Source organism: Sciurus vulgaris (assembly GCF_902686455.1).
Source record: "Sciurus vulgaris genome assembly, chromosome: 4".
Lineage (NCBI taxonomy): Eukaryota > Metazoa > Chordata > Mammalia > Rodentia > Sciuridae > Sciurus > Sciurus vulgaris.
This window is the reverse complement of record NC_136464.1, coordinates 30589170-30603867: the sequence shown is the minus strand read 5'-3', so window position 1 is coordinate 30603867 and position 14698 is coordinate 30589170. Positions and strand designations below refer to the sequence as shown.

At 44.8% G+C, this 14698-nt stretch overlaps 1 protein-coding gene across 4 annotated transcripts in view; it reads right to left on the bottom strand.

The window, feature by feature from the left end:
- Positions 1–5157: 5157 nt before the first annotated feature.
- Positions 5158–14698, bottom strand: part of HPSE2 (heparanase 2 (inactive)) — an 830988-nt gene continuing 821447 nt past the window's right edge. For all 4 annotated transcript variants that reach the window (XM_079137838.1, XM_079137839.1, XM_079137841.1 and 1 more), the window contains one exon: positions 5158–7765. In XM_079137838.1, coding sequence (XP_078993964.1) covers positions 7600–7765 — 166 coding nt within the window. In that variant the 3' untranslated portion in view covers positions 5158–7599. The remainder of the gene's footprint in view (positions 7766–14698) is intronic.

Below are 14698 nucleotides of genomic sequence, written 5' to 3'. Positions count from 1 at the left end.
TCATAATGTCAGGCAACCATCACCACCATCTATCCCCATAATTCTTTTCTTTTTGTAGAACTGAAATTCTGTCCCATTAAATAGTAACTGCCTATTTCCTCCTCAGGCAAAGATGACCACTGTGCTATTTTGTCTTTTGTTATTAAGTAACTCACACAGTACTCATACAGTATTTGTCTTTTTGTCACTGGCTTATTTCACCAAACATAATATCCTTGAGTTTCATTTATATTGCAGTATACATTAAAATTTCCTTCTTTTTTAAAAAAATTATTATTTATTTTTTTTAGATGTTGATAGACCTTTATTTTATTCACTTAGGTATATGTGGTGCTGAGAATCGAACCCAGTGCCTCACACCTGCTAGGCAAGCGCTCCACCACTGAGCCACAACCCCAGCCCTTCCTTCCTTTTTAAGCTCAAATAATATTCCACTGTATGTGTATATCACCTTTTGATTGTCCATTCATCTTCCAATGGACACTTGGTTGCTTCCACATTTTAGCTATTATGAATAAGTCTGTCATGAATGTGGGCATGTATTTCTTTGAGACCCTGCTTTCCAATTCTTTTGGGAATATATTCAGCAATTGCTAGATATTATGGTAATTCTATTTAATGTTTTGAGGTACCTCCATACTGTTTTCCACAGTGGTTGTGTGATTTTATGTTCCTGCCAACGGGGCATGAAGTTCAAATTTCTCCACGTCTTGTCAACACTTGTCATTTTCTTTTTCTTTTGCAACAGCAGGCATCCTAATGGGTGTGAGGTGGTTCTACAGAAGTTTTTATTTCACTTGGGTGAACACCTAGGAGTGGGGTGCTAGGCTGTATGGTAAGTCCACATGAAACTTTATGTTGAACTGCTGAGCCATTTTCCAAGGTGTATGTATCATTTTATGTTCCCTCAGAAAAACTGAGAGTTTTAGTTGCTCTGTACCCTTGGTAGCCCTGGATATGATCCTTTTTTTTTTTTTTTTTTTTTTTTTTTTTTAAACTTAAACCATTCTAGGGATGTGCTGGTATCTCATTGGGTCTTAATTAATCATTTTCCTAATGACTAATGGCTTCTTTCCATGTGTGTATATGCTACCTCTATCTCTTCTCTGGCAAAGTGTTCAAATCTTTTGCCCGTTTAAAAAATTTGATTCCTTTTCTTATTGTTTATTTGACATTTTAATATATTTGAGTACAACCCATTTTATCAGATATTTTCTTTTTTCTCTTTTGGCAGTCTGTGTCTTTTTTGTTTGTTTGTTTACAGTGACATAACTCTATATCTAATATATCTAAAAGCCACATGAGGAGGAACTGGAAAAAAGGCAGGGACCACCTCACATAGAATCGGACAATAGGGAGGTTCAGATGACTGTGGGTTTCATTAATTGGAAGTCCTCGTTTTACACTGAGGTCCACTGAGGCTGAGTGACTTTTCTTTTGAGATGCATAGAACAGTGGGACAGCGTTGTTGTGATCTCTGGGTGTGGATGTTTATTTGGTCTGGTGTTGTGGTCTCTGATTCTCCAGGTGGAGAATCTTTTAATCTCCTTTGCTATTTGAGTTTTCAAATTTTATTTTCCAATATGTCCAGTAGAGGGCGCAGCATCTAGTACTACCTGTATCCTAACTGGATAGTAGTGGAACAAGAGTTGGTTTTTTGATAAAAATTAGCCAAATACCAGAAGAGGCAGGACTTAAGGAGCGGGGGATGGGGGAAAGAGAAGAAATCGCCTCATCTAAAAAGGTTATTTTGGAGTCTGCAAGAACATTTTGCTGATCTAGATATCACCACATACAAATTGTAACAGTTACTTGTTATCAAATCAACTGGGGGGACCTAACGCCATTGACTCATTTCTGGCCTCACAGCATGTAAGTGCTGCGCTCTTTTCCTGTGAAATGTACTGTTGTCAGGAAGTAGCTGCCTAGCTGAGGACTTTATTTCCTGAACCCATAGTATCTAGATGGGCCCAGTGACTGACTTCTGGCCAGTGGAATCGAGGGGAAGGGATGTGTGCCATTTCCAGGTTAGGCCCCTAACTGCCCCCTTGTGATCCTCTCTCTCCTTATCTTCCAACTGCATGCTGATGTCCACAGCAGCCTTGAAGGGAAGTGCACAGTTGGCAGAGGGCCTGGATCAGACCAGATCCCTAAGTGACTACATGGGATGATAGAGCCACCGCCCCCCTTCCCTGTTAACACCAATTGAACTGAATGTTATAAGCAAGAAATAAACTTTGATTATTTTAAGCCATGGAGATTCCAGGGCCTATTATCATAGTTAACTGTTAACTAATATAATCAAAGACATCTAATTTGAATTATAGAATTTAATTTCTGCCTAGGCAAGTTGAAACAGAGCTTTTGGGGGAGGGAGGAGGGCAACACAGCATTCAATCAAAGGTTCCCAGCATATGCTGGTTCATGGAGCAGTCAGTCTTAAGGTCAGGTCAAGGTGTAACGTAGACAACAGGTGGCCCCCTCTCCCCACAGGAAACCTTGAGAACAGAAAGTTAAGAGTAGTCACTTTTTATTACTTACAAAACTTTACCTCCAAATATAAACTACCTCATGGACCCAATTCCCTGCAATCACCATGCTCACATATACCGTAACATAATCTTTCTGGAAGGAAATATTAACACCTGTTAAAATCCTCCCCACAGAGACAAAACTTTTCCTGTGAGGTGTCCTACAGTCATTTTGCCAACTTCCAGATGAATAAAACTAAGATTTCTTTTTGCTTCTTCCAAAACTATAATTTATTGCATAATATTTACAACTTGAAAAAGAATCCTAGAATATGTTCGTGAATAATAATTAGAAGAGCAGTGTTCCTGATGTGGGTGGTTGGAAGTGCCCTCTTTGCTGGGTCAGGGGACTGTGGGATTGATTCTTGAGTCAGTCATGTGGAACTTTCTCAGCTTCCCCCGAATGCTCCCAGTGGGCTGCTCTGGCCTATAGAAGAAATGGTGCCAAAGCGGTGGGTTTGCTGTATTTTTATTCTCTTTTCTAGAGTGGTATTTGCAAATACTATCCCTTGGACAATGATCCATGGATTTATTATTGAGTCTGGGAAAGTGAGGAGACTTCTGAACCTCTGAGAAATGGGGGAGGGAGGGCAGAGTATGCGCAGGTGCTGATCGGCTCAGTCACTTACCTCCTAGGACCTAGAAATAACAAGAACCTTCATTACCTAAGGTGGTTGTTGTTGGCAGGAATTGTCCTTAGGTTGTTCCACCGAAACCATAGAGAGGCAGACCGGAAAAGCCACTGGTGGGCCAAGGCTGCTAGTTGGCTTCCCTAAACCAGAGATCAAGGGGAATGCAATGGGGGAAGGCATAGGGTTCTATGTGGTTCTAGGGTTCTCTGTGGGACATGCACAGGACGTTAAGAAGGCTAGCTTTGGGCAGACAGAGATGAGAAAAGGCTGGCTTTTGTCAGACAACAGAGAGACAACAGTGTAGTGAGAGCAGACTTTGGAACCCGAAAGACCTGGGTCCACACCTCAGCTCAGCCACTCTTTACCTGGGTGGCTGTGGACAGGCTCCTTCTCTAATCTTCCTCATCTATCATGAGGTCAAAATACTCACCACACCACCCAGAAGGACCCTGAAGATTAAATAAGATGTCTGATGAGAAGGAGGCAATCAATAGAGAGACAGCAGCTTCAGAAGCAATCCTTTCACTGTTAGTGGAACTCAGAGGGAGGGATTCTAAATGCTCCAGTTGTTCGGACCTCATAGGACAGTAAAATTCTGCATTTTAGCATTGTCTCTCTTTGGAGTACTTCTTACTATCTCTTTACAACTCTGGAACATGCTAAGAAAAAGAGTACACCCAAGTCTAAAGTTGAAATTAAACAGTTGGGGGCAGAGAGGTTGGCAGGGGAGGGGCTGTGGAATAGGAGAGTGAGCCGGGAAGAGCAATCCAGTGTCGAGGGAGCCACGTGGTGCTGGGCTGAGAGGGGTGTGGAGCAAACAGTGTCAGGTACATGTCTCTGCCCTTCATTCCCTGGCTTTCTCAGAGCCATGGTCTCTATTCTTTTTGGTTGCCCTGTTGATACTTCAATATATTCAAGTCCTTCCTTGTCTCAGTGTTTTTACCATCAGTGGGATCCGCCTGGTTTGCCTTTGTGTCTGCAGAGATTAAACGCTGACATTTTGTTGGCAGAAATAAAGCCACTCTCAGTGGGTTTCCAAGGTGAGTCCTGTGACTACATCCATTCCATGCATGGATGCTGGGCCCATCCCCAACCAAGCTGCCTGCCAGAAGCTCTGTAGTTAGTGGCCCGCTGAGTGCTGGCCCCTGAACCTGGGAGTGGGTGAAGGTAGAATGCATCCAGCTCTTGAGAGTGCATGGCTTTGGGCCTCCTGGCTGGGACGGCCCACATTCCTGCTGCAGAGGAGCTGGGGCTGCAGGAGTCGTGGTTCTGGGAGGCCCAGGCCTTAGTCTCACCTTGGTGGCCCCCTTTTCTCGCTCTGGTATTTTCAAGCTTTGCTCAGTCATGGATAATACTAATATCCCACAGTTGCATTTTTTCCCCATGGCATTAAAGAATTGGGACTTTCTCTCCAAATAACAATGAGAATTTATTCTGAGCCTTTGTGATAAGGAATGAGAAAGAAAATCATTCCTAGAGGCAAAAGGAGCATAAAACCATCTCAACAAAAGGCACGGATTCTCATTATGCATCATTACTCTTTCAAATAAGCATTTCCACCAGCTCATTCTCTGGTTTTATATAAAGCAGGTCTTAAGTCTCAGATGATCTCCAGTGTCCTGCTTGAGGAAGAGTAGAGTCTGGGGTACAAGTGCTTTGCTCTTTTGTCTCTGAATGGCCTAGAAAATGGTTCCCTTGATGTGGGCTGTGATGCTGTTTGCTACAGGAAATCTTTCGGGGTGAGTGTGACAGGGATCCCTAAGTGGAGCAACCCCCACTGGTTCAGTAACTGTGCCTCCCACTCCCCAAGGGCACCAGGACAGATGCCCTATGCTAAAATGGAACGTGATGCCAGAGTGGGTTTCTTGGTGTCCTTTGAACAATGCAAATACTTCGTGAGATGCAGAGTTAGAATTAACTGCAGTATTCCAAGGATAAATTTCAGTGCTTCCCTCTTCCCCTTTTATTAACTAAAAAATAAACAAAACTTAAACCTGGTTGGGTGCAGCATTTAATATACAGAGAAAGACAAAAGAAGCAGGAATTACCTATATTCTGCAAGGCTTAGTGAAGAATCAACACTTATTTACAGCAAGTGTGTTTGAATGGAGCTCTGAAAGTCCTGGCTGTATTGAGTGAGAACATACCGGGAGGTGAAGGGGTGCATCTGTGACTTGGGTACCACTGAGCTTGCCGGTGAAGCAGACAGGCTCTGAATCAGCAACCATTCCCCTGGGTGACCCTGGGCTAGCTAGCGACCTCAGGAAAAATGGGGATGACAACAGTAACTCCATCTTGGGGCTTTATATATGCAAAGCAAACTAGTCCAGGGTCTGGCTATTAGGAACTTGTGGTTACCTTGTTGTTATCAGAGAGCCCTGATTCTGCATCTGCACTGGCATCTAGAAGAGATTCTGATGGCTTCACTGAGTTTGGGGAAACAATCTTTTTGTCTCATTTCTCCTTTCCTTGCTCTTCCTCACTTTGGCCTATCCATCTGTCTCTTCTTTCTCCTCCCTACCCCTAGCCTTGGCACTTCTCTGTCTTGTCCTCTCAGAACTGAAGCTTCAGCAGGAGGTACCTGTTCCTGCTAAGGGAGGCCCCCTGGGGAGCTTTGTGGCAGCGGGCAGTCTCAGAGTCTGCGCTTGTCTCTAGATGTTTCCATGCTGAGCTCTGCACTCAGCACCTCCAGTGCATCCTTGGCCTCTCCCTTTCTTTCTCCCTCTAGTACACCTGTGTGCTGTTTTCACATGCCTAATAATAAGCAGGTCAAAACAAGTCTACTACTTTTCTACATAAAATTAGCTAGTGGGCTTTCGGAGTTTCCCAGATCCTTGGTTCTCCAAGCTGAGAATTCACTACCTCCTTGCTTGTCTAATTTTCTTCCTGTCTCTCACTTTGTAGACGTGGTCCAAATCTTTACTCCTTGGGCCTCTTAGGCAGCCTCCCTGGTGCTGCCTCAGCAACCCCATCCTCACCCATTTCTAGCCGTTCACAATAGCAGAGGCTGCTATTGTGATAGCAATGTATGTCAAACCCTAAGATAGCATCGGGTATCTTTCCTTTAAAAGAAGCATCATTTATGTCAATTATGCTGAGGACAATCACATTCACATTAAAAAAGAAAGTCATTGGCAGCTGCAACTTTTTGCAAAGGCTCACATGCCTCCTGAATCATATAGTGGTCCACACCATGCCTTTATATCACTTTACTCAGAAGCTTCCCACCTATATTCCACAGTGTTGCCATCAGACCTGTATCCACTCACCTGTTCTCCTCCCATGTGGCAAACTCAAAGTTTTGTTCTATGCTCAAATAAGCTGGTCTGGGATAGGATGCACTTGGTCATCATTAGTGACTAGATTAGCTGAGATTTCTGCCTAGCCAGTGCCATGGAGAGGCAGTTCTATGTAGCAAGAGGCAGAAAGCTACGTTCAGTGGTATTTTACAGTGTAAGCTTTGATTCACACCTTTTGAATGGTTTTTGGTCAACCAAACGACTAAGGGCTTACCCTCTCAGGCCCTACATGTCCTCAGGTCTAATTTGCTTTGCTCAGCCAGGGTGTGTGTGAGGTCTCCTTGGGCTTTCTCTTTGCACTACAACTCTCTCCCTCCTGGTAACATGAAGGATGATGATTGCTTTTCGTGGTGCCTGATCCTCTGCTCTCCACTCATTGGATATTGTTACCTGACTCCCGTTCCAAGCCTGGGGGAATCTGGATCCACAGAGGAATAGAAAGAACCTTCTTACAAAATCTGGAGTGTGACTGTAATTCTACTTTTGAAGCACCCGCTTCCCAGAGGACTAGCCAGTGATGGATGCCACTGCCAGAAACCCAGATGCACACACTCATACATCAGCCAGGAAATTACACAGACAGCTCGCCGGCAGGCCAGAGCTGCCCCACCCATGTGCTCTCCTATGGGAAGAGAGGTGTCAGGAAGCCCAGGGCAGCAGCAGGAAACAGACAACATTGAAGGAGTTAGAGGAGGATTGGGTTCTTGCAGGTCCTCCCAGTTTTTTCCTTCCTCATCTGCTGAGGGCAGCAGCAACAGGCTAAGCTTCAGGTTTGCAGTTATGCTGCTGTCTGACCAGACTCGTGGGGAGTTGTCTGGAAACATTTGTCCTGGGAGAGTGCTGTCAGTCTGCTTTCATGGTGCATGTAAATGGAAACACACAGCTCTAGGCACAACCTTTGTTCTTACATGGGTACAGATATTGTCTACACTTTCCTTAAGGATGGATGCTACCTACCTAGGCTAAGCTGGTACTATGACCTTTAGTCTCTTTGGAGAGAAAAGTCTATGTTGATTCCAGCAGGATGGGGCAGCAGAGGCATCTTGCGAAGAAGATGTCTTGAAAAACAAGGATATTAGGGTAGAAGGGAGAAATCAGTCCAGCGGGCCCACCAGCAGCTCCTGAGTGGAGGGCGGTTTATCTGTAGCGGCAGGCCAAAGCATTGACGTTCTTGACCACATAAAAGCCCATGGTGACTGGAGGGATCACCAATGTCCGGCCGGCCCTGAGAGGGCGGGGTTTCAATTCTGGGAGGGTCCCGTCGTCCACCATCACTAAGGGCTGGCCGTTCAGCTGCACTGATCTGCAGTGGGGAAACAGCACGGGCCTCGTTAGCGCATTATCAAGGAGACTTCTCAACAAAGCCAGAGAGCCCCCCAGCTTGCATGTCGGTCTGTCTGGTGTGTGCTCTGCCAGCACTTAAATGACGCGTCTATGCTTTACCATGATGGCTCATCAAACATCGTGTCAGCCCTTTGAGATAAGTAAATATCATCATCCACTTATCTAGAGCAACAAGTGGCCTGTCCACAGTCATACAGCTCACAGGTCCAGGAGCCAAGATTTGAACCCAGGGAATCTAACTCCAGATATGTATCAATTTAAACCAGCGAAGAGCCTCTGATCCAGAAGTTAGAAATGTTTCATGCCTTTCTCTTAAAACCATAATTGCAGCTCAAAATAATAATGTTAAACATCAAAAAATAATGTTATTGTATTTTTTATACCTTTATTTTATTTTTATGTGGTGCTGAGGATCAAACCCAGTGCCTCATTCATGCTGGACAAGCACTCCACTACCGAGCTACAACCCCTGCCCTCATATGGTTATTCTTAAGGCCGACAAAGATATACCTACAAGTCTACTTTTTCTAATCTAAGAATGAGTTTTATGTTTAATATTTAACAGGTGTTTTCACTTTAGCACCACAATAAAGTAGGTGATAAAGTAGGCATCTGTGGTCATGATTCACCTATCCTGCTTGCTTTTGTTCAAGTCAGAAAAAGGAGATCACATCCATAGCAAACTTGGGGAGAAAAGAGAAACAGCTCATCTTAGGCTGGATGGGAGGGAAATGCCACCTGTCATTGGCCTATGGTGCAGAACCCAGACAATTTCCCAGAAATTCCTGACAGCCATGCACCCAGGTAGTATCTCAGTTTTAGGGATTTAGTAGAAAAGGCCAGACTCAGGCCAGCTGCTGGAAATGAGGTTGTGAGTCACCCTCAGAAAACTGACATTGCATAGTGATGTCTGTCTCCAGCCTCCAAGGTGATAACACTATAGTGATATCATCCGAACTGTAAAGAGAATAAAATATTATAGATTGATATAAAGGCCTTTGTTTGGTGTTCCTTCTGTGCTATGAGTGATAAACAGGTTTAGAGAGAGATAATCAGACCCATGCCCAAGAAAGCAGTGGATTCCCAGAGAGAATATGTTATAAATTGCTCCCAATGGAGAGCTAGGCAGAGAAGAACTCCAAGCCTGGTCCCACCTGGATAACTTTGGACTGGGTCCAGAACCCCCAGGCCAGAGGGAGCAGCCCCCTCCTCTTGTTGGGATGACTAAGGGATGAAGGAGTGAGCAGGAGATTCCTGGGCCTGCCTACCGACAGTGTGGTGTGGGAGAATTGAGATCTGAAGGTCAGCATTGGCAACACCAAATATGCAAGGAGCTTTTCCCTCCAAATGCAAGGCAGCTTTTGCTCCTTCCTTGTCATTGAAGTGACAGGCAGGGTGAAGAGAAGGATTCATTTGCAAAAAAGCCCCGTCAGGTTGTGGCTTCATAGTGTTTTAGGTGATGTGAATATCCAACAACCAGTCAAATGCGATTTCAATAATGCTGATTAACCTTTCCCAAACACATTCAAATTTGCATCGCTTCTCTGCTTGCAAACCTTCAGTGGTCTCTCACATACAGAATTAGGTGCAAGGAATTAGGTAAATACCCTTTAGATTCAGAGGATCCCAGAATACTGACATCTTTGGGTTCTGGGAAGTGCAAAAGAATGTGACAAGCAAGTCTTTAAAAATCTAATAACAACAAGTAGTTATTCTGGGACAGGCCCCATTCTGACTTCTTCACTGGGTGGTTAAAAAGTCCCTGAGTGTGGGTTCCTGGAGGGCACCTTCAAGACCCTGGACTGCAATCTCTAATTCCAGGTGCGGGGCACTAACTTGCTAGATGGCTTTGGCAAATCCCTTGACCTCACTGCCCAGGAGCTGTTGCATCTGTGAGAATGTTCCACAGGCTGTAATGCAAATGAAATGAAATAAAAAATATGGAAGTCCTTTGCAAGCAAATATGAAAGTCTTTCTTTTGCACTAGGGATTCGACACAGGGGTGCTTTACCACTGAGTTACATCCCAGCTCTTTTTCACTTTTTATTTTGAGATAGGGTCTTGCTAAGTTGCTGAGGAGAGGATCTCATTAAATTGCTGAGGCTGGCCTTAAACTTTTGATTCTCCTGCTTTAGCCTTCAGAGTGCATATGGTTATATGGATGAAATTGTAAGGACTTGCATAAGCAAAGATTAGACTGGAAGAAAGTCTTTCACATAAATGAGATAATTATTTCTCAAATGAAAATGTTAAGTAGCTATATACTGTGGGATTTAGAATGCGCCCATTCATTTAAAAATGCAGTAAATATTTTTCTAGCATAAATGTCAGTTGACATTGGGAGTAATAAGACACGAGTTCTTCTAAAACTGTTACGAAATTACTAATAGATTTTTTTTGGGGGGGGGAGAGGAAGAAGTATCATATACGTTTGTAAATAAAGATTTTGCTGTGAGCAGTGGCATACACTTGTAATTCCAGCAACTCAGGAGGCGGACATAGGAGGACTGTAAGTTTGAGCCAGCCTCAGCAACTCAGTGAGACCTTTCTCAAAATAAAAAATAAAAATGTAGCTAAGTGGTAGAGCACCCCTGAGTTCAATCCCCAGTATTGCTAAAATAACACAAATATTTTAAAAGGACAATTACTGTGAAGTGGGAAGGCCATGACACTTACTAACATTCAAAGGAACCCTCACTAGGAGAGGCTGCACACCCTTACCCCAGCACAACCAAAAGGAATGACTTGCAGTTTGGCTTCTGGGCCTTTGGGATTGGTGCTCCTTCTACTGAGAAGGCAGCCAGTCCTCCTCTTTCAGAATAGCTGCAATGGGTCTGCAGAGTCTGCCCAGGTGTTTCCTCCTCTGACAGCCTTCTCTGACTCCTGGGCTGTCTTGGTGTCCAGCATTTACCTATACCCAGGGCCCTTCTCTCACTGCTTTGTAGTGATTCGCTTGCTCTACCCACCACTGGGCTGTGAATCCTCAGTGCTGAAAAGCACAGAGAAGGGACTAAATATTTTCTGAAAAAGTGAATGAAATTTTGAATCTTTTTGCATTATTTCTGGTCTTCCTGGGTTAGTTTCTCCAGTTTTGAAGCGGCTCCCTGGAGATTCACTGAGTGTCTTTACAGATTCATTAATGTACCAATTATTCTTGCTTTCAGTGGAGGTGTTAGATAAAGTCTGAATTATCACTGATTCTCACAATCACTCACTAGATATCTATCCCAACCTGACCCAAGGCCATTGATCATCGCTAGTATTTTTCATCCTTAAAAAGATCTATAGGATCATCTCTTAGCTAAACCAATGTGAGTTAATTTTGTGAGTAAGGTTTTGGGAGACCTTGAGTCCTCACATGTCCTTATCTACAAACACCTGTATTTTACCGATAGACAATGTGCTTTATGGTCTCCATTTTATTCTTCCTGCTTATAGTTTTCTTTCAATATTTATCTGGTTACCAGTGAAATTGTATCATACTAAATATATCAAGAATTATTTATATACATTGAACAGTTTCTAAGTTTGCAAACAATCACATTAGTGGTAAAAAAAATCACTAATTATGGAACACTATGTGAAAGGCACTATATGTTATGACTCTGTCTCATTCAGTCCAGGTGTTAGTATCCCTACATTATAGAGGAGCAAATCAAAGTTTAGAGGTGTCTAGAATTCTCCTGAGTTATGCAGACAGGAGGTGGTAGGGCTGAGAATTGCACTAATGCCCTTAAGTGCAGTCCTATCTGGCCTCCACTGCCACATGTAATTGCTAAGAGTCCTGTGAGATTTGTAGAGCAGTACTACTATTTTTGTAACTTCACTATTGAGACCAGATCAGAAGGGTTAAGTGGTCTAAGAAAGGTCATATAGCTAATAAGTGGCTAAGCTAGGTCTCAGTTTTGGCCTCCTGACCACCTCCTGCTACTCGTTCATGTTGTTTCTCCAGTTCCAGGTGGTGTTCACCAGGATCATGTTTCTTTCTTTGAAAACATTTCTTATCACATTTTCATCATATGCCTGGATCCCCTTATTGGCCCATGACTTTTCAAACCAAAGGCTAAACGATCCAGTATAGGTTGAACTATTTCTCTTAATTCCCTAGCTTGCCTGAGCTGCTGAGGGCACTTAAATTATCCAAATATTAGGACAACTGCATTTTATCACCATCTGTTTTTACAGAGTTTGAGTTACTTTCTAATTTCTAAACTTGTTTTCTTAATTTTGCATGCTATTTGAAAGGGAATTCAATGTGTCTATCTGGAGTCAAGACCTCTGCTCTCAGGTCTCCATGGGAGCCTCTTGGCAGGGCCATTCTCCCTCCACCCCACCCCAACCTGTCTACAATCTCTGGTTTTCGTGTCTTATCATGGTTCTCAATAACTAGAAGCATTTAAGCAAGGGTTCAACTGTTCTGAGGTCTCAGGGGTTCAAGTCTAATGAGCAAGTCCTTTCCTAATTTTGAAGATAATTTGCTGGACTCTGGTCTGGCCCAGGGGTGACTTTTGTAAGGAAGTATGTATTTTATCAGGACCTGATGTCTGGTACATGCTGGCAGATTTGGAGCCCTTGAGTGGGAGATGAAGAAAACTAGTTCTACCTCAGCCATGTAGAATTTGCTTTCTCTGAGCCTAGGTTTCTCCATCTCTAAGAGGGGAGATGACACCAGGTGAATCCTAAGATCCTTTCTTGCTTGACTGTTTTTCAGTCAGGGGGCCCATACCTAATAGGTAAGTTATAACAGAGTTTAATGCCAATGATCCTGAACAAACAACTCTGATCATGATATTCACCTGTTTAAATGTTCAGTGGCTTTGGGTTGCTCTTAGAACATTGTCCAAAGTGCCCCTGAGCAGGACCTATTGTCTAGTCTACTTCTGGCTTCAGAAGTTCTTCTGGCTTCCACCCACTCCAGCTCCCTATCACCCATCACTCCTTTTCCCCATTCTATAGCTCCTCCAGAGTCCCTAGTCTCAGGGCTTTGTCAGAGTTGTCCCTGTTGCCTGGAACCTTCTCCATACTCGGCCCTTGTCCCCCAGCTTCCTTTCCCTAGCTATCTCTTACTTGTCCTTCAGGTCAGGACTAAGTGCTCCTCCAGAGTCTTCTCATATTACCTAGTACTTCTTGGGCCTCACTAGTATTGTGACTGCTTGTCAGACTTCCCTAGGTAAGAGTGCAAATGAATGTCTTCCCTTCAATCTTCTTTCCACCCACTCACACAGTTGCATGCCAATACAAGACATATTTGAAATAAATATGTGGATAGAAGAACTACAACCTGGAAGGAAAAGACACTGACCAGAAGATCAGAAACTGAGTTTTAGTTCAGACTCTGGACAAATATGTGCTGGTCTAGACTGGTCACCAGCCACTTCTGGCTCGCTTCTGGGTTGTTACATGATGAGAAGGAAGGAGGAAAAGACGGAGGAACGCGGGAGAAGTGACAGGATCAAGAAGAATATGAACATAAGCGTGTGGAGAGGACTGGGGTTGCACACTCTCCTAGTTCAGTTCTAGTTCCTGTCAGCCACTAGAGGTCACTCTTGTTCTACTCAACGGCGCCCGGAGAGCGCGACTTCCCAGGGAGCTGGAAGGCGTCATTCTGTCCTTGCTGCGCTCGCCGCGGTCCCGGGAAGGCCCGGGTGTGCCTGCGCTTGGCCTCGCGGAGGAGCAAATCACAGTATCCATCAAATCCCAACCTAAACTTCATTGCGGACCACTTGGCAGGGGCCCTGCCTGGAATGGGGCCTAAAACTAAGGAAGCCTGGGAAGCCGGGCTGCAATTCCTGCCGGGGTGCCGGCTTCCCGGCCCGGGTGCCGAGAGGGGGGTCCCGGCGCAGGTGCGGGGTCGGCGTCCGCGCGACTCCGCGCCAGGCTCTCCCCGGCCGCCGTCGGCCCGCACCTGTTTGTGCTTTGCAGGCCCGCGAGGCCTCGAGGCCCCTCGCTGAGTTAGGAAGCTGGTATGTGCAGCTGCCCTGCCCTCCTCCGGGTCAGGGGCAGGTTAGAGCTCCGAGGGGCCCAGCCAGGTCTCAGGACAGAGGGGCTTGCTCCCCTCTCCGGCTCCGCTCTGGGAGAGGCTGCGCATCTGGGGCAGCTTAGGGAGGAAGTTCATTTGAAACTGCCACGAGCCATTGCTACCATGCTAAGGAGGGCTGCTTAAGCCTACAGTCTGGTCACACAGGCCCTGCTGGGGCAAGGGCTCATGATCCTCTCTGGGGTGCTCCCACTCTTCAAGAGCCATGGGGAGAATTACCTCCTTTGAAGTATGCCCTATGTACTTTTTACTCTTCTAGGAGTCTGGAACAATCTACTAAAAAGCCAGTTCTTCCCTCCAGGGTCATCAGATGGAACCTCCTACATTAGGCCTATCTGGTAGCCCAGCTGGAAGAGAGAAGGGCACATTATCTGCACCTACGGGTGCCCCTCAGCCTTATTTTATCTGTGTGCTTGAGTCATTCTGTCTGCCAGACTGACTTGTTTTCATAATTTTCAATAGTACTTGGCTCAGTGCCTTCTCGCCTACCACAGTAGTTCAATTAACACTTGAGTTCACTCTAGGGAACGTGGCTGGCTAGGCATTCCAATCTCCTACCACTGTTAAGGAGGGTGGACTATAAGAGGGAAGAAAACAAGCCTCAAGTTCCCCTGACCCCTCCAGTGGCCTGCACCCTATTGAAGTTCTTGGTCACTGAGACATTTTCAGCTGATGAAATCAAATGTCCTGCATTCTACCTTCTGAGTGGTGTACCAAAACAACGAAGACTTTTGATCTAGCTTCTGTATCACTGACCAGAGAAAACACTAGGACTCTTTTATTCAAGCAGAGCTGAGGGGTTTACAGGCAAGTTATACGGGATATAGGCTTTTCTTGTACGTAGTTAGGTTGGGG